At 54.5% G+C, this 22,691-nt stretch overlaps 1 protein-coding gene across 1 annotated transcript; it reads left to right on the top strand.

The window, feature by feature from the left end:
• Positions 1-99: 99 nt before the first annotated feature.
• GTF2H4 (general transcription factor IIH subunit 4) lies at positions 100-13,596 on the top strand. Its single transcript, XM_054047393.1, has 14 exons — positions 100-227; positions 4,249-4,382; positions 4,987-5,091; positions 5,586-5,717; positions 6,551-6,647; positions 7,853-7,941; positions 8,218-8,329; positions 8,537-8,605; positions 9,304-9,387; positions 10,122-10,254; positions 10,802-10,932; positions 11,348-11,395; positions 11,883-11,961; positions 12,517-13,596. The coding sequence occupies exons 2-14, from the start codon at positions 4,252-4,254 to the stop codon at positions 12,687-12,689; spliced, it is 1,383 nt and encodes a 460-aa protein (XP_053903368.1). The 5' UTR covers positions 100-227; positions 4,249-4,251; the 3' UTR covers positions 12,690-13,596.
• The last annotated feature ends 9,095 nt before the right edge of the window (positions 13,597-22,691 follow it).

Raw genomic sequence — 22,691 nt, forward strand, 5'->3', positions numbered from 1 at the left:
GACGTCACCCGCACCCGCCAATCAGCGGAGAAAGGCGGGGCCCAGGCGCTTTGCTCATTTCCTCCCCATCACCACATGATGGGGGGGGGGTGAGGTGCATGATGGGACGCTGGAGGGCTGAGCTGATCTGGTCGGGGGTGGGTGGCTGCGCATGGAGCCGCGGGCGGGGGACTGGAGGGAGCCCGCGGCCTTTTATCTCCGGGGCAGCTGCCCAGGCGTGAGAGCAGGTGGGTTCCCCTGGGCTGGGGGAGAGAGGGGAACCCCGGGGGGGGGAGTTGGGGGGCAGGGAGGGAGTCCTGGTGGGGGCAAAGAGGGGAGTCCAGTGGGGAGGGGGAGGGGGAGGTTGAGGGGAGGGAAGGGCAGACCCTAGAGATATAGATGGGGGCAGAGAGGACTCCCCTCTAGTAGCAGGGTGGGGCAGTGGGGCGATTTCTAGGGAAGTGAGGGGGCAGAATGGGGAACCCCTGAGGTGGATGGGGGCACTGCTAGGTAATGGGGGGGGGATACCTGGGGGGCTGGGGGTGGATCATCATCAGCAGCCTCCCTCCCAGTTGTGGTGTTGGGTTGGGGGGTTTGGATGGCTTGGAAACTGGGGGGGCAGGAGTGAATTGGGGGGTTGGTAAGGTGTTTGTGGGGGGGAAGAGGGGGCACTTTGCTGTAGAAGGAGGGAATTGGGGGGAGGGATCCCTTACGCAGATCTCAAGGCCTTGTACAAAGGAGGTCAGTGTCCTAGGGGGCTAGGCTGGATGACCTCCTGAAGTCCCTTCCGGCCCTAGATTTCTATGACTCTACGACAGGGGTAGGCAACCTATGGCACGTGTGTCGAAGGCGGCACACGAGCTGATTTTCAGTGGCACTCACACTGTCCGGGTCCTGGCCACCGGTCCGGGGGGCTGTGCATTTTAATTTAATTTTTAAATGAAGCGTCTTAAACATTTTAAAAACCTTATTTACATTACATACAACAATAGTTTAGTTCTATATTATAGACTTATAGAAAGAGAGCTTCTAAAAATGTTACAATGTATGACTGGTACACAAAACCTTAAATCGGAGTGAATCAATGAAGACTCGGCACACCACTTCTGAAAGGTTGCCGACCCCTGCTCTACAACAATCCCCATTTTTCTGGTTGGGGGAAACTGAGGCACAAAGTGGTGGCCTGCCCAAGGTCCCGTGACAGAGCCAGGACTAGAACTTAGTTCTCTGGAGTGTCTGTCCACTAGGCCTCGCTGCCTCACCTCCAATGCCATTCACCGCCTAGCTCCCGTTTCTCAAATGCGGCCCCCCCTGGGGCTTTTCTTGCGGCCACAGCCTGCTGGGCGGTGACTAGCGGGTGCAAAGTGTTGGGCCTTCCCCCAGGGCCACCAGCAGGGGTTGGGCCCTGCCCCTCTCTGGAGCCACAAACGCCAAGGGAGCCTGCAACTGGTGAGTTCCCCACCTGCCCAGGAGTGGTGACGTTCAGGTTTTGGGCTCCAGCCCTGAGGTGGCGGGCAGCAGGCTCTGGTCATGGGGCTTCGGGCTCCAGCCCTGGACCCTGGCTGCGGGGCAGCGGGTGCCAACCTTTGGCTCACCCCCCTGCTGCCTTTCCAGCCCCCCATCCATCTCCCCTGTCCCCTGCTGTCTCCCTGCCCACCTCCCCATCCAGGGCTGGGTAAGTCTGCTGCGAGAATTGATATTTGTATGTTTGTTAATAGCGCTTTTCACAGCCTCCAGGCTAGCTAGCAAGTCTGCTGCTATGGAGAGGGGTATTAACAAACATACAGCACTTTTCATAGGAACAGACTTACTAGCTAGCAAGTCTTTATTTAAAAAAAAAAAGGCAACCAAAACAAAACAAAAGAAACAGCACAAAAAGACAAGAATGTGCAAAACACCTTATTCGTGTTTCTGTTCTGTGTAGGTCCAGTAGAGAATAGAGCCAACTGTACATTATTTTTATTATTGAGTGTGCAAAAAAATTTCCTACATAAATAAATTACCATGATTTGGATGTGTATCTGTGCATATGTATTTGTTTTTCCTAAAGTTATTTAAGTATTTTAGGAAAAATTGTCAGAGGGGCCACCAGCAAGAGTTGGTGGCCGCATTCCGAGGCCACCAAAAAATGTGTTGTGAGAACCCCGGCCTAGCCCCACCTAATCTCATTCCCCATGGAGATCTCAGCTCTGGCCTCCGGTCAGCCCTCGATCCAAGCCTCCATTGCTTGGTACGTTTTCGGACCGGCCCCTTTGTGCTTCCTCCCCCACTGCCCCTTGCGCTGGGGAGGAGCGCTCCATCTACGTCCACAGAGCTCCCCTGTCGTCCGCCTTCATAGCCCTTCTTCACGCTCTCCTCGGGCGTGACCCCTGCTGCCGCAGATCCACCGTGTCAGTGATACGCCCCCAGCTTTTACCCAGGCCCTTGGAGGAAGCCTGTCAATGGGCCAGACCCCAAAGGGGTCCAACTCTTCCTCTGAGACTGAACCTCTGGGCTCTAGTCGTCCTGCTTCATCCTGTGAGCTCTGCCCAGCTAGACTCCTGGTAGAGACTTGTACCCTCTCTAGGGACCAGTGCACTCCAGCCCGTGTTTGCAGGGATACCTGGCAGCCTTTTCGAACTGGAGCAGGGTTTAGTGATTGCACCAGTCCTAACCTAAGGATTTCTAGTCAATGAAGGTTAAGACATAATCCATCTGGCCAGGCTGCTGTGAACTCCAATCCAGTCCTTCTCCCAGTCCCAGGTGAGAGCAACCCGGCCTCTCCCGAAAGCCGGCTCCTCGTCCCCCTCCCTGTCGTGGCTTCCATCATCATCTTGGGTTTTCCACTGATCTGGGTCAGCCTTTAACGACCCCTTCAGTCCGCCCCAGACAGCCAGACGACACACGTTCCTTGTGTGTCCTGTTCTGCCCCAAGAGCAGACGTAACCCTTTTGCCCCCGTTCGGCAGCAGTGCAAAGTATAGAGGGAAACTGAGGCACAAACGTTGACTTAATCAAGACCATGGAATATGCCCACTTTGTCACACCTATAATCATTTGGCTGCTGGTGCGCTACAGCTGCTGAGTGACGCTGTCTCATTGTTCCCATGTGCTCCCTGCCTGTCTGTTTCTTCTCTTATGCTTAGATTGTCGGCTCCATGGGGCAGAGACCGTCTTTTTCTTCTATGTTCGTGCAGCGCCTGGCACTGTAGAGTCTGGTTTATGTTTGGGCTCCTAGGTGCTACCGGACTACAGATAATAAATAATAACAAACCAGTGCCCCTAGATTGTCAGCTCTTTGGAGCCGTTTGTGTGTGTGTACAGCACCTAACGCAATTGGGCTCCGCCCGTCTGGGTGCTACCGTAATGCATATAACAACACTCCTTTTAGAAATCAGGCCTAGGAGCTTATCAGCTGAAGCTCCCAACATCAAGTGCCGGTGCTAAATATCCACTCGTGCCTGGTGCTGATTAGCCTATAGTCACAAATCACAAGGGAGTGGAGCCAAGCTAATGTCACACCCCAGCTAGGGAGCAGATCCCAGACCACAGAGATGCTGGGGGAGTTGGAAAACCTCTCTGGGGTTCTGCCACTAGAGGGAGACGGAGTACACGGCGGGTAACGGTGGGTTACCTGGCACAGACCCCTTTGTCATGATCAAGGATCCTAGTTTTCTGTAATAAAAACACCAACGTTCTCCGATTTAAAAAACTCCCCTAAAAATCGGCGTTTTTCTGTGATTACAGTGGAACGTTGAACTTTAGTTTCCCGAGCCACAGTATATCTAGGTATGCGTTGAACACCGCGTTTTATTGATATATTTACAGTTGTAAAACCCTGGAATGATCCACTCACAGTGCAGTTTCCTTCCTGTTGTCGATGGCCCGGCGGGTTCAGCCTCGTTTTTGTTCCTTTTATGTTCAGCGCTTTCTGTGTGTTCTACAATGGTCTGCCTTCGAACGCCATCTGCAGCCTTGCAGTTTCCATCACCGTGAAATTTGTCCTTGCCGAGCTCAGTGGCACGGTCCTTAGGGGGATTTTTAATTTTTCAGCATCTTTTCATAACTTTAATTCCTCACGTCAGGAGGCTGAAGTGACATTTGAGCTTCGTTAAAACCTGAACCCCTGTATGCCCTTGGGTAACCTCTCGACGCCGGAAGCAGTTTCTCAGAGTCTGTCCGGTTGTGTCCATTTAAAGCGTATTCAAAAATCAACCAAGGGGGTAGTTGTGCATTTTTCCCTGGCAAATGGGTTTCCGGGATCCCGGCTCATGCCTGATCTGCCTTCCAGGTGATGGACTCCGTGATGAAGCTGCAAAGGGTGCAGCTGAAATGCAAGAACCTGCACGAATTCCTGCGGGGGCTGAGCCCGGGAATCCTGGATCGGCTCTACAACCACCCCGCCACCTGCCTGGCTGTGTTCCGGTGCGTGGGCTCACACACACACCCTCCCGGCCCCCCGGCGGGATGGCTGGGTCTGAGGAGGCGAAGGGGCAGACTGGGAGGATTGTTCCAGCACTGTCCACTAGGGGGTGTCTTGGCCCTGAGAGTGGAGTTCGGGCTGGATGGGGTCTGTTCTAGCCTGGGGTTCCCATACAGGGGTGGGGACTGGGGACGTTTCTTAGGTCAGATATCAATAATCGTTGGCTAATTCTGAGAGATGGAGGAATTGTCGGCCTGGATCTAGCCTGGTATCCTGTCACCCTGCACCAGACCTCTGGGCCCATCTAGCCCGGTATCCCGCCGGCTCCCGTACCACTCCAGACCAGACCTCTGGGCCCATCTAGCACGGTATCCCGCCTGCTCCCCTACTGTTCCAGACCAGACCCATGGGCCCATCTAGCCTGGTATCTCACCTGCTCCCCTACCACTCCAGACCAGACCCCTGGGCCCATCTAGCCCGGTATGCTGCCTCCCTGCCATGCCAGATGAGGTCAGACCCGTGGGCGTGTCTAGCCCAGGTGCACCCTAGTCAAGCTGTCCTGTCGAGCGCCCCTGGGGGCCTGTCCTTGTGCTTTGTATTTTGCAGTGAGCTGCCGGGATTGGCCAAGAACTATGTGATGCGGATGCTCTTCCTGGAGCAGCCCCTCCCCCAGGCTGCTGTGGCATTGTGGGTAAAGAAGGAATACGTCAAGTGAGTTCGGGGGCTGGAGGGCCATTGAGGTGGCCTGGGTGGGGTAGATGGAACTTTGAATACTGATCTGGGGTCACCACTCCCCAGTCCCCCTGGCCAGGGGCTGATCAGGGCTGGCGCCACCTAGAGGAGAAAGGCCCATTCCCCACCTCCCTGAGCCAGCCAGTCCCCCTGCCCTGGATTGGAGTCAACACCCCTAAAGGGGAAAGGCCTGTGTCCTATTCCTTGCCCCCCAAGGCCAGCCAGTCCCCTGCCCTGGAGCAGGATTGGAGCCTAAAGGAGAACGGCCCCATATCCCATGGGTCAGCCAGTTCCCCGATCGAGTGACCAGTGCCAGAGGAGGTCATAAACTTCCCATAATGCATCTCACTGTTTGTGGTCACCCCATGCTGCCAGATCCCTTCCTGACCCCCCTGCTGGGGTCCCAGCCCCTGCCCTGCAGCCTGGAGGTGGCTGCAGGCTCTCGGCTCACTCGCGCTTTGGTCCCTCCGCAGGGAGCAGGAGGAGAGCTCCGACGTGCTGCTGGGGCTGCGGCTCTGGCACACCCAGCTGCTGCCAGGGGGTCTGCAGGGGCTGGTCCTGAACCCCATCTTCAAGGAGAACCTGCGCATCGCCTTGCTGGGCGGGTGAGAAGCTGGGGATGGGGGCAGGGCGGAGCAGCCTCATGGATGCCAAGGTGCCCTGCGCAGGGGGGCTGGGAGTTCCTAAGGCAGTTAGGTGCCTGCCTTCTATTGATTGACCCCTTGGATTGCCAGTGCTGGATACCTGATTCCCTCTGGAAACCCCAGCCGTGAGCAGCACAGCGCCCCCAAAGGGCAGTCACTAGCCTCACTGTCTGGAGGGGGAAACTGAGGCACAGAGAGGGGACAGGATCCACTCATGACAATACAAATCATTGTCAGGACTGGGAATAGAACCCAGGAGTCCTGGCTCCCAGCCCCCCTGCTCTAACCCACTGGACCCCACTTCCCTCCCAGAGCTGGGGATAGAACCCAGGAGTCCTGCTGGATCACTGAGATCAGAATAGTTACTTAATTAGATCTGGTCTCTATGCCAATTAGAGTCATTTACTGTAGTCCAGTAGGTAGAGTTGGGGGGAAGGGTTGGGGAACCAGGACTCCTGGGTTCTATGCATACCTCAGGTTGGGGGTAGGGGGGTCTAGTGGGTTAGAGCAGGCGGGGCTGGGAGTCAGGACTCCTGGGTTCTATCCTCAGTTGTACCACTGCCTTGCTGTGTAACCTGGGGCGAGTTGCCATAGAAAATTCACCTGCAGTTCACACCTGTGTCTGCTGAGTGGCGCTGCTGCTGAGTGAAGTCAGCAGAAGGCTTGTGTTCATGCCAGGCTGGGTAACTCCAACGGCGCGGGTCTAAAGAGCCGGTGCCTATTTGATCACAGCTCCATCAGGTGGCCTGTTCTGACCCTGGCGAATCCATTTTGTGTCTTGCCCCCGGTTCTAGGGGCAAGGCCTGGTCCGATGACACCAGCCAGCTGGGGCCAGACAAGCACGCGCGGGACGTCCCGTCGCTGGATAAATATGCCGAGGAGAGATGGGAGGTGAGTGCTGGTAAACCCCCTGTGCTGACCCCACGAGAACCCAGGAGTCCAGGCTCTCAGCCACTACCCTGTTCTAACCACTAAACTCCACCCCCCTCCGAGAGCTGGAGATAGAACCCAGGAGTTCTGACCCCCAGATCCCTGTGCTCTAACCTGCTAGATTCCACCCCTCTCCGAGAGCTGGGGATAGAACCCAGGAGTCCTGGCTTCAAGCCCCCCCTGTACTAACCATAGACCCCAATTGACTCAAGTGGGTGCCATAAACATTTCCCTAACACCGCCAGTACAAAGTATCCCAAAGCACTTTGCGTACTTCACATCCTTTCACCCACACACTGAGATGCAGCCACCTCTGGGGTGGGGCCGCTGGAGAACAGCCGCATCACAGCACTGCACAGGGATTGCTCACCTTGTGCGGAAATGCAGCCACTTCTGGAGTGGGGCGGCTGGGGAACAACCGCATGGCGACGTGGCAATGGGTTCAGGAGGGATTTTTGCCATTGACTAGTCCAGGGGTGGGCAAACGTTTTGGCCCGAGGGCCACATCTGGGTGGGGAAATTGTATGCAGGGCCGGGGCAGGGGGTTGGGGTGCGGGAGGGAGTGTGGGGTGAGTACGGTGTGCAGGAAGGGGCTCAGGGCAAGGGGTTGGGACAGAGGAGGGTGCGGGGTATATGAGGGGGTTCAGGGCAGGGGGTTGGGGGTGCGAGGTGTGGCAGGGGACTTAGGGCAGGGGGTTGGGGTGCAGGAGGGGTTCGGGCTCTGGCCTGGCGCAGCAGTGGCGTGCGCCAGGGCCAGGGCAGGCTGGGAAGCAGCCGGCACCATGTCCCTACGGCCCCTGGGGGGCATAGGGGGACAGAGAGCTCCGTGCGCTGCTCTTAACTGTGGGTACCTCCCCTGAAGCTCCCATTGGCCGCAGTTCCCCATTCCCGGCCAATGGGAGCTTCAGGGGAGGGAGGTGGTGCGGCCACTTCTGGGAGCAGCGCGAGGCCAGCAGTGCCACAGGGTTGGCAATCCCGCAGCCCGGATCCAAAGCCCTCAGGGGCCGGATCCAGCCCGTGGGCTGTAGTTTGCCCACCCCTGGCCTAGTGGAACAGGGTTGAGAGGCCCTCTGGTGGCAGAAAAGGGCAGCACCTGCAAATGGGGTGCGTGTCTGGAGCGTTTCTGGTTGCTGACCCGTCCATGTGTCCATCTCCTGCTGGCCCAGGTGATCCTGCATTTCATGGTGGGCTCCCCCAGCGCCGCGGTCAGCCAGGATCTCGCCCAGCTCCTCAGCCAAGCCGGGCTGATGAAGAGGTGAGTGGGGACACGGGGCCTTTCCCCTCTAGGGGGCGCCGGCTTCGATCCAGCCCCAGGGCTGGGCACTGGCTGGCTTGGCGGGGAGAATGGGACATGGGGCCTTTTCCCTGCAACCAGCCCCCCTCTCCGGCCGCTTAAGGAGGGAGGCCGAGGGCTGGACAGGCCAGGGACCCCCCCAGCTCTCCTCTGCCCCCTAGTGGCTGCTTTAGTGACCCAGCCTGTAGTTGCGGGGGGTGCTGAGTCCTGATCCCTGTCTCCCCCGCCCCCCTTCAGCAGCGAACCCGGAGAGCCCCCCTGCATCACCTCCGCCGGCTTCCAGTTCCTGCTGCTGGACACGTCCTCCCAGCTCTGGTACTTCATGCTGCAGTACCTGCAGTCCGCTGAGGTGAGATCTCCCGCCTGCCCCAGTGCCTGCCCCCTTTGTGTCTCCCCCCAGGCCCTAGAGCCCCCCACTGCCTCCCCCTCTGCTGCTGGAGTAATCCCCTTCTCCCCCCACTATCCCCCCCAAACTACCTCCCCACTTCACAGCAGCTCTGCCTCTTGCATCCGTGCCCCCCCAGGCTGTTTTAATCCCTCGTTGTCTCCCCTGCAGACCCGGGGCATGGACCTAGTGGAGATCCTGTCCTTCCTCTTCCAGCTCAGCTTCTCCACCCTTGGCAAGGTAGGCGGGGAACCTCCTGCTCTAATCACTACACCCCACTCCCCTCCCAGAGCCGGGGATAGATCCCAGGAGTCCTGGCTCCCAGGCCCCTCCTCTTGAGCAAACTGATTTAACTGGGGTTTGGATCAGCTGAAGAAGGCAGAAGGAAAACACAGTAGGTTCTATCATGAACCTCTCCATGGGAGACCTGCTGGCTGTTCGTTCCCTTTTACAATCATAGCGTCGGAGAGCCTCACAGGGAAAGGGTATCGCGCCCATTGCGCAGCTGGGGAAACTGAGGCACATAGCAATGAAGCAGCTTGCTCCAAGTCACGCAGGGAGTCAGGGAATTGAGACCAGATCTCCAGCGCAGTGCCCGAACCACTAGACCCTCCTTCCTTTTGCTCCTGCAACACATGGTAGAAAACATCTACCGGGACATTGCTGCTGCTGAGAGGAGAGGAGGGGAGTTAAGGGGAGCTGCGTGAAATTGACCCTACTGGTCAATTTCAGGCTGTGGGGGCAGAATCCGGATGGGTTGTGGGCTGTGAAATCGTCCCCCCAAGGGGGCAGGGCTGGGAGCCCCCTGGCTGGGAACATGTAGGATCAGACAGAGTAGAGCTGTGGGGAGCGATTCTCAGGGGATTGATAATATGGGAGCCTCACTGGGGCTTCCTTAAGTCTGGAAACAAAGCGTCTTCGCTTTCGCCCCCTCCCAGGATTACTCGGTGGAGGGAATGAGTGACTCGCTGCTCAATTTTCTTCAACACCTTCGGGAATTTGGTCTGGTCTTCCAGAGGAAGGTATGTAGAGAAGGACTGAGGGGCACCGGCAGAGCTGGGTGGGGGGACCCCAGGGCTGGGCTAGCAGGGGGCTGTGGGTTGGAATTGGGGGGCACTGGCAGAGGTAGGGTTGGGGGAGGCGGGGGCTGGGCTAGTGAGGGGCTGTGGGTCATGATTTGGGGGCACCGGCAGAGCTGTGGGAGGAGCCCAGGGCTGGGCTAGCAGGGGGTTGTGGGTTGGGATTGAGTGGCACTAACAGAGCTGTGTGGAGTTGGCGGGAGGTGGGGGCTGGGCTAGTAGGGGCTCCGGGTCAGGGTTCAGGAGCACCAGCAGAGCTGTGGGGAGTTGGGGGGAATCTGGAGGCTGTGGGTCAGGGTTGAGGGGCATTAGGGGAAGCTGGGGGTTGGGCTAGCAGGGGCTGTGGGTCGGGGTTGAGGGGCACCAGCAGAGCTGTGGGGAGTTGGGGGGAATCTGGAGGCTGTGGGTCGGGGTTGAGGGGCACTAGGGGAAGCTGGGGGTTGGGCTAGCAGGGGCTGTGGGTCGGGGTTGAGGGGCACCAGCAGAGCTGTGGGGAGGTGCGGGGAGGTTGGGGCTGGGATAGCAGGGGGCTGCGGGTCGGGGTTGAGGGGCACCAGCAGAGCTGTGGGGAATTGGGAGGGATTCGGGGGCTGTGGGTCGGGGTTGAAGGGCACTGGGGGGAGCTGCGGGTCAGGGTTGAGGGTCTCTGCAGACACCCTGCGTTCCCCCCCTTGCAGAGGAAGTCGCGGCGCTATTACCCCACCCGCCTGGCCATTAACTTGTCCTCAGGAATCTCCGGCACCACCACGGACACCCACAACCAGGGCTTCGTCGTCGTAGAGACCAATTACAGGGTCTATGCGTACACAGGTCAGAGGTCAAGGGCCGGGGGTCACCCACCTGGCTAGTCTCCGACCCCCTATCCCCTCCTCACTGCAGCTTCCTTCGGAGCCCATGGCCAGGACATGGGGAGTGTGGGAGTAAATGAGAACAGCAGCTGCTGCCTCACAGGCCGGAATCATGGGGGGGAGGGGGGACAGTCAGGACTCCTGGGTTCTATCCCCAGTTCTGGGCGGGGAGTGGGGTCTAATGAGTCAGAGCAGACAGGGGCTGGGAGTTAGGACTCCTGGGTTCCGTTCCCAGATCTCTGTGACCTTGAGGGGCACATGCCCTTTCCCGTGCCTCAGTTCCCCCCCCCCCAACACAGGGTCAGTGATCCTGACCCCAGTGTGTAAATGCAGGGAGATCTATGGGTGGGATCCCCCGTATGCTGCGAAGGATGATGACTCCTTGGGGGGCACTGATTCCATGGGATGGTGCTGGCCACACCTCCACGGGGCGGGGCTTCCCTAGATAAGACCACAACCTGATTGATTGTCTCCTATCCACTGCCACTCCCCTCCCCGCCCCGCCCCAGACTCGGAGCTGCAGATCGCGCTCATCGCACTGTTCTCTGAGATGCAGTATCGCTTCCCCAACCTGGTGGTGGCCCACGTGACCCGCGAGAGCGTCCAGCAGGCCATCGCCAACGGCATCACGGCCGAGCAGGTGAGAGCCGGGGACAGGGGACGGGGATCACAGAGACCCGGTGAGGGCTCCGACCTGGGACGGGATCGCCCCGAACCCAAGCAACGGGCCTCCCAGCTTGCCCCTTGGGGGGAGAAACGGATCAAACATTTCCTGCTTTGGATAGCCCAGCCCCTTTCTCTGCACCCCCACTGGGAGCCAGGACTCCTGGGTTTTGTCCCCAGCTCTGGAAAGGGAGTGGTGTTTAGTAGTTAGAGAAGGGTGAGGGGTGTCTCTGAGGCATCATATGGACCCACGCTCACCCCTCCGACGAGACAGTCTGGTTACGGGGAAGGATCATCCAAGGCGGGGTTGTACCCCAGCCCTGGGGGGAGGGACAGGCTGTGGGTGGCTGCTAGGGGGCGCCGGCCGGTTACAATGTCCCCTCTGCCTGCAGATCATCCACTTCCTACGGACCAGGGCACACCCTGTGATGCTGAGACAGGTGAGGAGCTCGGGGGGCTGGGAGTCAGGATTCCTGGGTTCTATCCCCAGCTCGGGGAACGGAATGGGGTCAAGTGGGCTAGAGCTGGGGGGGCTGGGAGTCAGGATTCCTGGGTTCTATCCCCAGCTCGGGGAACAAAGTGGAGTCTAGTGGGTTAGAGCAGGGTGGGGGTGGGAGGTGGGAGCCAGGACTCCTGGGTCCCCACAGGTGACAATATTTCCCTAACTCCTAGGGGCTGGAGTGAACTAGCCGGGGCAGAGATGAAAGGGGCTGAGCTAGAAGACAGAGCTCATTGACGGAGCAGGGCAGGTGAAGGATGGGGGTTAGAGACAGGGGAGGGTCCAGAGACCCAGTGGACAGAGGGGAGGGGCAGATACCATAGAGATCAGGGCCCTATGGGTGCCTAGATGGTCTCTATCCTTGGGAGCTGGGGGTTGATTGTGGGACCAGTAGCTGCTGAGTGACTCCTCGCCTGCTCCCCCCACAGACCCCAGTGCTGCCTCCGACCATCACGGATCAGATCCGGCTCTGGGAGCTGGAGCGCGACCGGCTGCGCTTCTCTGAGGGTGAGTGTCTTGGGGGAAGGGCTGGACACTGGGGGGGCCAGCAGCAGGGGAAGGGATGGTGCCCTGATGGAGTCTGATGGGTTTTTTCCTCCCTCTCTGCCCCATTCTCCTCTCCTTTCCCTCCCTCCATTCCACTTACCCATCTGTCCTCTATACAATTCTCTGCCCCATTCCCCCTTTCATCTCCCTCCTCCATCCCACTTATCCATCATTCATCTTCCCCGCCTCATTCTCCCTCCATCCTTCCCTCCCTCCCTTTTCCCCTCCTACTTATCCATCTGTCTGTCCTCACCCTCTTCTCGGCCTCCTCTTCCTCCTCCATTCATCTCTCCTCCTCTCCATCCTCATCTCCCACTCCACCCTTTTCCCCCCTTTATCCATCCATCATTCCTCTTTTCTGCCCTATTCCCTCTCTTGTCTCCCCCTCTTCTTCCATGTCTCCCACTATTCCTTCCTTCCATCATCCCTTCCCCCTTGGCCCCATTCCCTCTCCTTCCATCTCTCCATGTCTCCCACTTTTCCTTCCATCCCTTCCTCTTTTTTCCCCCCGTACAGGCGTGCTGTACAACCAGTTCCTGTCCCAGGTGGACTTTGAGCTGCTGCGGAACCACGCCCGGGACCTGGGCGTGCTGGTCTTCGAGAACCCCGCCAAGCGCCTCATGGTGGTGACGCCCGCCGGCCACTCCGACGTCAAGCGCTTCTGGAAGAGGCAGAAGCAGAGCTCCTGAGGGGACCCCGCGCCCGGCCCTGAGGACTGGGCTGCCGCTCCCCGACATCTGGTGCAGGGGGGGATCCTGCTGCACTGAGTGTCCAGCGGTTACCTCAGGAAGCTCAGTGCATCTCCACCAGGGAAGGGATTAAATTACAGTGCCTCCCCCTCACCCCTGCACGCCCTTTCCCCCAAACTGGATCTCTCCTTTGGCAGATCTCTTTCCAGCAGCGAAGGGGTTCCATGATGACATGCCCCCCTTCCCCCCTGTGGGGGCTAACTGGTCCCATCCCTCTGCATCAGTTTTTGAGGGGCTACTTTGCTGATCACCCCAGAACCCCTGGATGGGGGTGGAGTTGGATGCACCTTCCAAGATGTGTGGGTCTTCTGCACCTTGACGTCTGTGGGGGGATCCAGGGCTGGGTTATGCTCCTCATGCCCTCCCACCCCTTGATGCTTTCCAGCAGCCAGAGGAGATTCCTCTGGGGCCTTTCTCCCCTAGGGGGCGCCAGCTCCCATCCTGCCCTAGGCCAGTGGACAGACACAAAGCGACTGACCCTGCTTTTGCCGATGGGTGTAAATGAATAACCTCACTGGCATTAGTGAGGCTGATTCCCCTCTCAGCTGGTGTAAATCTGAAGTAACTAAATTGAAGTCACACCTGATTTGCTCCAGTGGCAACTCTATGCACGGAACTGGAGTGACCGGATTCACACTGGCCGACCGGATCAGAATCCAGCCCTGGCTCTACTGCCATCGATGGGCTGCCCTGGATTGACACCGCACTCAGCATCCAGCCCTGGCTCCAGGGGGGGTCTCTGGATTTACACGGGGGGGGAACAGGAGAATCCAGCCCAACACCTGTAAATAGTTTTTTGTAACTGTTGAGAGAGAACTGAATAAAGCTACCATTTGAAAGTTTTGTATTTGCTGGCTGGTGGGGTGTCGTCATTCCTGGCTGACACAGGGTGCCCCCTACAGGCAGGTGTGGTGTAGCAGGGGAGCCCTGACTTGAATTTCCCTGCACCCAGGGGGATATCAACAAGTCCAGGCTGTTAGACGCTGAAGGGCACCCCCTGGTGGACGGGTTCGGGCCACAGAAAAGCCAACGCAGAATCTAAAACTCTCACCCCAACAAACATCTCGGCTGGGGGAGCCTGTTCTTAGCGCCTCTGTCCCCCACTGGAGGCCAGCGCTTGCCTCGCCTCAGGTCTAAAGAGGGACTTTTGTGGCCGGAGAAAAAGGAGAAAGTTTGGTGAGGGGATGGGAATGCTGACAAGGCCATTGTCTGCCCCCCTTAGCAGGGAAGGGAGGTTTGGGGTGAAGGCACAGGACTCTGGTGTTCTAGTCCCTCCTCGGCCACACGGAGTCTACTGCAGGAGACGCTAATTGTGTAAAGTCTATGGCCAGTTCCCGTGAAATGTTAGGACGTCCTTATTTCCTTGACCCATCACGCTGACCGAAACAGCTGTACGTAGAGGCTTTGGTTGAACTTGTTGTTGGAAAGCAGGCTTTCGATTGATGGGTACTTGGACTAGTTACATACATAGTGTCTGGACTGCACAAAACTTTTTCAGACAAGTCAAGGCCCTGGTGATTGGGGGGACTTCCAGGCATGGACTCCTGGAATCCTGCCATCAGCTGTTAGGGAAAGGATGGCAAAACATGGATGAAGGAAAGGTTACACCCCCTAAAGGGATGCAAGGGAGCGATCATTTTCTATTAATCCGTGTCTGTCGCTTACCTTTTGCTTTTCTTACGGTCTAACTTGTGGGCCTAACAGTGTCAATGGGGACGGGCGAGAAAGTTTCACCCTAAAAAATTTTTGACTGGAAAATTAGGTTGTCAGTGAAATGAATTTTATCTTCAGCCATTTACTTTCTGTGGGAAATTTTGATTTGGTCAAAAAACCCAGATGCCCGAAAAACAAAGTATTGCAGTTTTAAAGCTTATGTGAATTCTTTAAGCTTAATATGCTTTAGTTTTCGACAGCATCCCCACAAAAGCCACACAGGCCTGGTGTAGCTTAGAAAGATTTGCCAGTTTATACTGGTGCAGACACAGTTCTACCCATTTAAAAGTGCCTGTGCTGGTGTCTGTTCTTTCCACTGGAAGGGAAACAAGTTTTACTGGTGTGAGGCACCTTTATCCTGGTACAGCTTCATCCACATTGGGGCTGTGGTGTATAACTATATTGGTGGGGGGAAATCACACCCCTAACTACCATAGCTAGAGCAGTATAACTAGTGTAGATCAGACCCTAGCTGGGGTCTGTAGACATTTGTATGCAAATATCTCTAATGGTGAAAGGAGCCTTGGTAGCCACACAGAGTAGCAGTGTCACGGTTAATCTCTTAAAAATAATTGTGCTTTAGCATCAGAGTCAGAGCTTCAGGCTGCAAGAGTCGGGCTGTCGGTAGAAACTGATTGCTTTGTGCTGATTTCAATCAAACCTCAGGGACGGAAAAATGCAACTGACACTGAAGTACAGGCACTCATGAATATTAGCGACTGAGGATGTCTATAGCCTGTGGTCCATATTGTGGAAGTGTGATACTGTGACCAGAATTGATCTGGATTGGAATTATGTGGGGGCCTCCCCCTTTATTTTTTTTTTTTTAATACTGTGGTAGAGGAATAGAATTTGCTTTGACACCAAGGCACACAAGTAACTTTATTGTTAAAAATAAAAACATCTTTATTAGCTTTGTTAGAGAAAAGGACACTTATGAGAATGAAGGACGCCCTTTATAAATACGTCTGAACAAAAATATTTTAGCACAGAGAAAATGTTAGGAAAATAATGTATCCAATTAGTAATAAACATTGCAGTAGAAAAATAATGTACGTAAGGAAGTAACTAAGCTGTATGGGGCAGAGCTCTCTTTTTGCACAGTGCACATGACTTGGGGCTCTTGGGTACTAATATAATACACACAATTAAGAAAAAGAATTGAAGAGATACGTGCTTCAGTGTTTGCAGGATGGGGAAATTCGCTAAAGACGTGATAAGGAGGAAGAGTTTCTATGTAAAGGATAAACAAAAGATTATTTATCACTGGAAGTCCAAACTGATAAAAATATTATAGGAATATATTGACATTGGGGGAGAGAGGGATTCTTTGGTAGAAGCAACAGTGAATCAATTATTCTAATACTGCCTTGTAAATTAAGGCCTTTATCCAGAAAAAAAAAAAATTGAACTAGTGCTTAACTTAAACGCGGTGACTATTCCCATTGATATCAATGGCATGTGTGTCTAGCTGGACAAATGCACACATCTATGGGCTGGTCCATACTAACCCCCCACTTCAAACTAAGATACGCAACTTCAGCTACGTGAATAACGTAGCTGAAGTCGAAGTATCTTAGTTTGAACTTACCGCGGGTCCAGACGCGGCAGGCAGGCTCCCCCGTCGACTCCACGTACTCCTCTCGCGGAGCAGGAGTACCGGCGTCACGGCGAGCACTTCCTGGATCGATCCCAGAAGATCGATTGCTTACCGCGGGATCCGGAGGTAAGTATAGACGTACTCTTAGTTTAGTACAAATTCCAGCAGGGTGGAATTTCAAAGATGATAGTATGGTAACCTGCGTCAATATTTGGGAAGTAAGCGGTCCTCGTCGGTGGGGACGTGAAGATAGCACTGGGGTGCAGGAGTGAGGCAAAATGCTCCACCAAGGAGAAGTCCTGACGACAAGCCAAGAAACCAGAAATTCTTCGGGTCACAAGACGACAAAGGAGCTCATGTGATAGGAGAAAAAAACAAACAAACCCAAATATTTAGAAACAGAATATAAACTAGAGCAGTGATAACTCAGACTGAGGTGCAAGCCACAAATGGCGCTTTAATGTGTCTCTCCTGTGAATCTTTGCAGCACATGATATTAAAACACCGTGATTTAATTATTAACCAATCTATGTTATTAACCAATGAAGTTATTAAATTATTTGCACTGAGAATAATTATCAACTAAATATTCCCCGTCATTCCCACGTCTGTGGCTCTTTCGGGTGATGCTGGTGGCTAATTGGGCTCCGGAATCACTGAGCTCTGAGTATCACTGAGTTAGAGACTCACAACAAGCCGAGTTCTGTACAAGCCGACACAGAGATGGGGGCTGCTGAGCTATTAGCATCAGGGTTTAGAGGCTCTTCGTTGATTGATTTGGATTCAGTAGCACAGCAGTGACTAGCTGAGGTTAAAGGTGCTCTCACCCCTCCCCCTTGGCTCCCATGATTCTGGCCTGTTAGGCAGCAGCTGCTGCTCTCATTTACCCCGCACTCCCCATGTGAGGAGGGGATCGGGGGTCAGAGACTATCCATGGGGGCGACCCCTGGCCCTTGACCTCTGACCTGTATACCCATAGACCCTGTAATTGGTCTCTACCACAATGAAGCCCTGGTTGTGGGTGTCCGTGGTGGTGCCAGAGATTCCTGAGGACAAGTTAATGGCCAGGCAGGTGGGGTAATAGCGCCGCGACTTCCTCTGCAAGGGGGAGAATGCGGGGTGTCTGCAGAGACCCTCCTCCCATGCACAGCTCTGCTGGTGCCCCTCAACCCCGACCCACAGCCCCTGCTAGCCCAACCCCCGGCTGGCCCCAACTCCCCCCAGCTCTGTCAGTGCCCCTCAATCCCAACCCACAGCCCTCTGCTATCCCAGCCTTGGCCTCCCCCCAGCTCTGCCAGTACTGCCCAATCCCAACCCACAGCCCCCTGCTACCCCAGCCTTGGCCTCCCCCCAGCTCTGCCAGTACCGCCCAATCCCAACCCACAGCCCTCTGCTATCCCAGCCCTGAGCTCACCTCTGCCCATGTCCCTCCCATGAGGGCAGTACCGGTAAGAAATTATTTCTACTTGCACCACTGACGAGAGGTCAAACTAGGTGAGCACAGAGGTCCCTTCTTCTGGCTTTGTAAACTCTGAATTTTGCACAGGGGGAGTTTGATGCTGTTGCCTGCCCTAAAGGGCTCGAGGGGACAACAATGGTCCGTCGCCCGGTGTGCTTGGCACCAATAAAGACACCGAGGGGAGAAAGCAAGCCAAGTTTATTTCAGAGCTCTGAAATGGCACTAGGAGACCAGCATGTCTCAAATCCAGTGCAACAAATACAAACAACTTTTACCTTTTATACTTCAAACTGTTTGCATACATCTCTTTGTCTGGCTGTTCCCCCTTACCCCTCCCATCCAGACAACTGTTACAATAAGCTCTACAGAAGCTTGTGAGAAAATTTTCTCAATCTTTGCGACCTTGAGTTAGACGTCTGCAAACTAACTACCCTGCTTCTTATCTCTATTATTTCTGCTAGTGTGAGTGAAACTGCAGCCATCTGCTAAAAAGCTGACATTACATTTCTGCTTCAACCTACTTCAGAGCATGTAAGCAGTTAGCATAGAAGTAGGTGAGAGTTCCCAAGATGGAGTCACTGTGGTTCACAGACCCAGAGCAAAAGAGCTTCATCGGCACTTGTGGCCTTCCACTCTCCCGAGTTACCTGGTAGCTATGCCTAGTGGACCCCAACAATGCTGCTATAATCTACTGGGACTGCCCCTGTGATACTGAAGATCTTGTCCCCCTCTGTGGGGAGCCGTGGATGCAGAAGGGGAAAGATGCTAAGTCTCAATTGTGGATTGATCCTTTCACTCTGTCCCTGACCCGTCTGTGCCAGAGCAGTGACTCCCCTGCGCTCTGCTGCCATCTCAGAGCCGCTCCCCATTCAGAGCCGGAAAGGTGGAAGTTGCCTGATTCCCTCTCCAGCTAGAGCAGAGTCTGTCACTGGCACAATCAAACCCTCCTCCGAGGGCTCAGCTCGCCCCCTAGCGGTCGGGTACCTTTCTGCAGTGAGTGCGACTCTAGATCGGTGGTTCCCAAACGTTAACAGCCGGTGAACCCCTTTCACTAAAATGTCAAATTTCGTGATCCCCCTCCTAAAAATGAATATTCCCAGGGATTTTCTCCTTTACCTGAGTATAAATGATAAAAGCAGTGATCTTGGAAACATAACATTTGTTTTTATGACATGCTTATTACACACGATTTATTATTTATCATTACAGTATTTTATTACATTATAAAAATGGCAACACTCTTCCAAGCTCTCACTTTCGTAGCTTGTATCACTTTGAATAAGCCTGTTATACGACAAGGCTCCTATGTTTCATCAAGGAGTATCAGATGTGAACCAGCACGGTTTTAAGAAGCCAACTCAAAGAGTTCCTCCTACACAAGCATTCAGGTCTTGAGCAGTCCAGACAAACACCGCACGTTACAATAAAGCTTAAACTTGTTCTTCATAATAATTTTAAAAACAAGACTAGCTGCCTATTTCATTTTAAAAACAGCAAAAAATATCCCCCTCCCTTTCCATTTCTGATAAGGAGTCTTGAAGTTTAAATCTCCTCAGTGTGATAGAGATGCTTGCTTTGATCTGCTTAGCTCTTGGAAGTCCAGGGGCTCCGGGCTGCTGGCCCTGTGCTGTCCGGGCTCCCTAGGGACAGCTCTGTCCGCCATTAGGGAATTTTTTCCGCAGAACCCCTGTAACATTTCGCAAACCCTCAGGGCTCACGAACCCCAGTTTGGGAACCACTGCTCTAGATCCAGACACAGCTCACCCCCAGCTCATCCGATCTCTGCCTGACAATCCCCAGAGAGTTGTGTCTGCTGCCTGTGTGCTGGGCTGTGACTGATTCAACTCACGGAGGCATTACTGGGAGCTGGTGCTGATCCAGGGGGAGGGAGTCTGTGAGCAGGAAGGGATGCATCAGCTTTAACCCAGAGGAGGGGAGGAGGGCTGTGGAGTGGAGCAGGGGCCAGTACTGGGATCTCACTTCCCCTGCGCAGATCCCTCTCACCCTGAGCTGCAACTCCACCAAGATCCAGGTTTATCTGGACTATGAAGGGAGACAGGCGGCATTTTTTGATGCTAATACTTGGGACCAAATGTTCACTTTACTTCCGGCCTCTTTCACCGGGAGACAATCCACCTGTTCTTCTGGATGGGATTCAAGGGACTCCCTGCTTTGTTCACAACTCTGAGCCAAGAACTGGGCCTCATACTCTGTCCCTGAGACATGCCCCATGAAACACACTCCTGCAGCCTCCAGCATCCTACTCTCTATGACCCTGGAGGACCCAGCCAGCCTCTCCCCTGGGAGCTGCAGCCATGACCCATCCACAAAGCCATAGAGATAGTTATAAAGAGGGGCTGGGGAGCATCACTCCAGCCATCTCTGTTTGTCTGGGGGAGCTGTGTGAAGGGCAGAGAGGCCCTCTACACTGGGCCTCTATGCGCTTAGAGGCCAACTTTGTCAGGAGTGAGAAAATGCTGCTTTTAGTCTTTTTTTACCTTCAACAAAACTCACCCTATGTACTGGGCCAAATTACCCCCTTGGGTTTGTCCACAGTGAGAAAAGACATCATGGGTAAAAAAAAAACGAAAAAACCAAAACGTGCTTTAACTAACATAAAACTAAACACAACCATGCAGCTAGCACAGACATGGACAGTCCTGTTTAAAATCATGCTCGCTGGTAATTGGGCAGAACCAGCTCAGACATTTTTAAATACAGTTGTTAGTCTCTATACGAGGTACACCTCTACCTCGATACAACGCTGTCCTCAGGAGCCAAAAAAAATCTTACTGCATTATACGTGAAACCGCACTATATCGAACTTGCTTTGATCCGCTGGAGTGTGCAGCCCCCCCCCCCCCCCCCCGGAGCTCTGCTTTACCGCGTTATATCCAAATTCGTGTTATATCAGGTCACGTTATATCGGGGTAGCGGTGTACTAACGCTATGATTTGCAAAAGTACCAAAGAGACTTAAGACTCACTGAGTTTCAGTGGAACTTGTGCTACTGAGTAACTTGGGGTGAGAATTTCAAAAGCATCCAAGTCCTATTTAGAATTGTGTTAGTCAACCCATTTTCTAAAGCGATGCATTTTCTCAGGGTAGGTAAACTGGTGTTCACATTTGAGTCCCACAGTGATGATTGGGGCCTGGTAGGACTACCCCATTTGTAAGCCTAACTGGGGGGAAACGGATAAAAGTGTTACAATATCCTATAACTATAAATGTTGATGGGTAAAGGTGTAAAAGAAAGACAAACAGCTGTAGTGTAAACAAAAAGGCCTACCGCTGTAACTCAAGGACTGTGCTAAGATCATGCCTGGTAAACAAGACATGTGGGGCCAGAAACTAATTTCTGACACACCACTTTTGGTTCATTTAGGGTTACCATACGTCCGGATTTTCCCGGACATGTCCAGCTTTTTGGGCCTCAAATCCCCGTCTGGGGGGAAATCCCAAAAAGCCGGACATATCCAGGAAAATAGGGAGGGCCCGGTGGTGCTCGGCCGGGGGCCAGGGCCAGGAGTGAGGGGCCGGGAGCTGGTACGGGGCCGGCGGTGTGGGGCCGGGAGCCGGTGCAGGGCCGGCGGTGCTCGGCCGGCGCTGGCCCGGGGCCGGCGGTCCTCGGCCGGGGGCCGGCGCTGGCCCGGGGTGCTCGGGCGGGGGTGTTGGGCCGGCGCTGGAGCGGGGCCGGCGGTGCTCGGCCGGGGGCCGGCGCTGGCCCGGGGTGCTCAGCTGGGGGCCGGGAACCGGGGCTGGCGGTGCTTGGCCGGGGGTGTTGGGCCGGGGGCTGGCGCCCCAGGGCCCGAGCCGAGTGGGAGATGCCGGGGCCAGAGCCTCTTGGCCTGGGCCGCCCCGCCGCAGCCCCAGCTTACCTGCTGCCTCCCTGTTTCAGGCTTCCCCGGAACATCTGATTCAGGGGAAGCAGGGGAGGGGGAGGAGCAGTGGGCGGAGCATTCAGGGGAGGGGGCAGAGTTGGGGTGGGGCCAGAGCCCCATGGAGTATCCTCCTTTTTTAAAATGAAAATATGGTAAACCTAGTTCATTGGACCTAACTAGTGGACAAAATAATGAGGAGATGAGATATGCTCCCACCCTTCCCTTTGGGGCTCCTTAAAAGAAAAGACTTTAGGAGGAAAAACAACAGCAACGTTGGCTGACAAAGACAGGAGAACAGTAAGGAGCAAGCTTCACCATCACACCGTCTCCTGAGCCCCTGGGGATCCACCAGAACCTCCTTGGGCTTTTGCTGTCCTGTTCCTGAGAGATGTCCAGACCAGTGGCCTGGAGAGAGGGACCAAGATGACATGGCTAAATGTACGTCTCCGGCTAATTCCTAAACTGCAATGCGAGATTTTGTCTCCCCACCTCCATGTGCGTCCTTTTACTTCCCCACCTCACGTCTTTTCTTTCCCATCCCTCTTCTTTTGCCTTCTGTTTAATATGGAGTCTGCCTTAGCCAGCGAAAACTGTGTATTTTGCAACACTGCTGTAAGCCTGTGACAAGAAAGAGGCAGCTAAAATCAATGCCCGATCCCAGCACAACGCTGGTTCAAATTTACCAGGTCTTGGAGTGGCTAATAAGACCTGTGTCTGTGTTTCTCCAACAGAGGTCACATGTGAGAGGTAACACCAAAGACAAAAGCTGCATTTTCTCTCATTGCTGTTCTTTATTTTTACCTTGTGTGTGTTTTATTGTTTTGTCTTTTAGGAAGGAGCCGCTCAGACTTTAGCAGTAGCTCCAGCCTCTCTCAACTAACCTTTCCTGTTGTTCTTCCAAAAGAGGATAGTTATTAGCTTCTTTAATATCATATAAAGACTGTCAAACGGGGGAGGTCGGTTCTTTATAAAAAGACTCTACAGCAAAAGGGAAAGGGAACAAGCAATGCTGTTAAAATGAAGCCTTAATACTGGCCTCTGTCGGAAGACGGGATACTGGGTTAGATGGACAATTGGTCTACCCAGTATGGCCGTTTTTAGGCTCTTAAAATCTGAAGGAGTTTGCAACCCCTATTTGAAAATCAGAGGGAAAAGAGGCCAAATCTGAATGGATATTTTATCAATAATTGACCATTGGAGAGAAAAGGCATTTAATCTGAAGTGACAGTTATTCATAGGGGGTTTAACCCTCACCACATCGTCTGTCCATGATGTGGGGCAATAGTTCA

The sequence above is a fragment of the Malaclemys terrapin genome, chromosome 13 (genome assembly GCF_027887155.1).
Source record: "Malaclemys terrapin pileata isolate rMalTer1 chromosome 13, rMalTer1.hap1, whole genome shotgun sequence".
Taxonomy (NCBI): domain Eukaryota; kingdom Metazoa; phylum Chordata; order Testudines; family Emydidae; genus Malaclemys; species Malaclemys terrapin.

Coding starts and splice junctions, on each gene's coding strand:
- GTF2H4 (XM_054047393.1), top strand. CDS start 4,252: ATGGACTCCGTGATGAAGCTGCAAAGGGTGCAGCTGAAATGCAAGAAC. Junction 8,606..9,303: donor GCTTCTCCACCCTTGGCAAG/GTAGGCGGGGAA, acceptor GCCCCCTCCCAG/GATTACTCGGTGGAGGGAAT. Junction 9,388..10,121: donor GTCTGGTCTTCCAGAGGAAG/GTATGTAGAGAA, acceptor CCCCCCTTGCAG/AGGAAGTCGCGGCGCTATTA.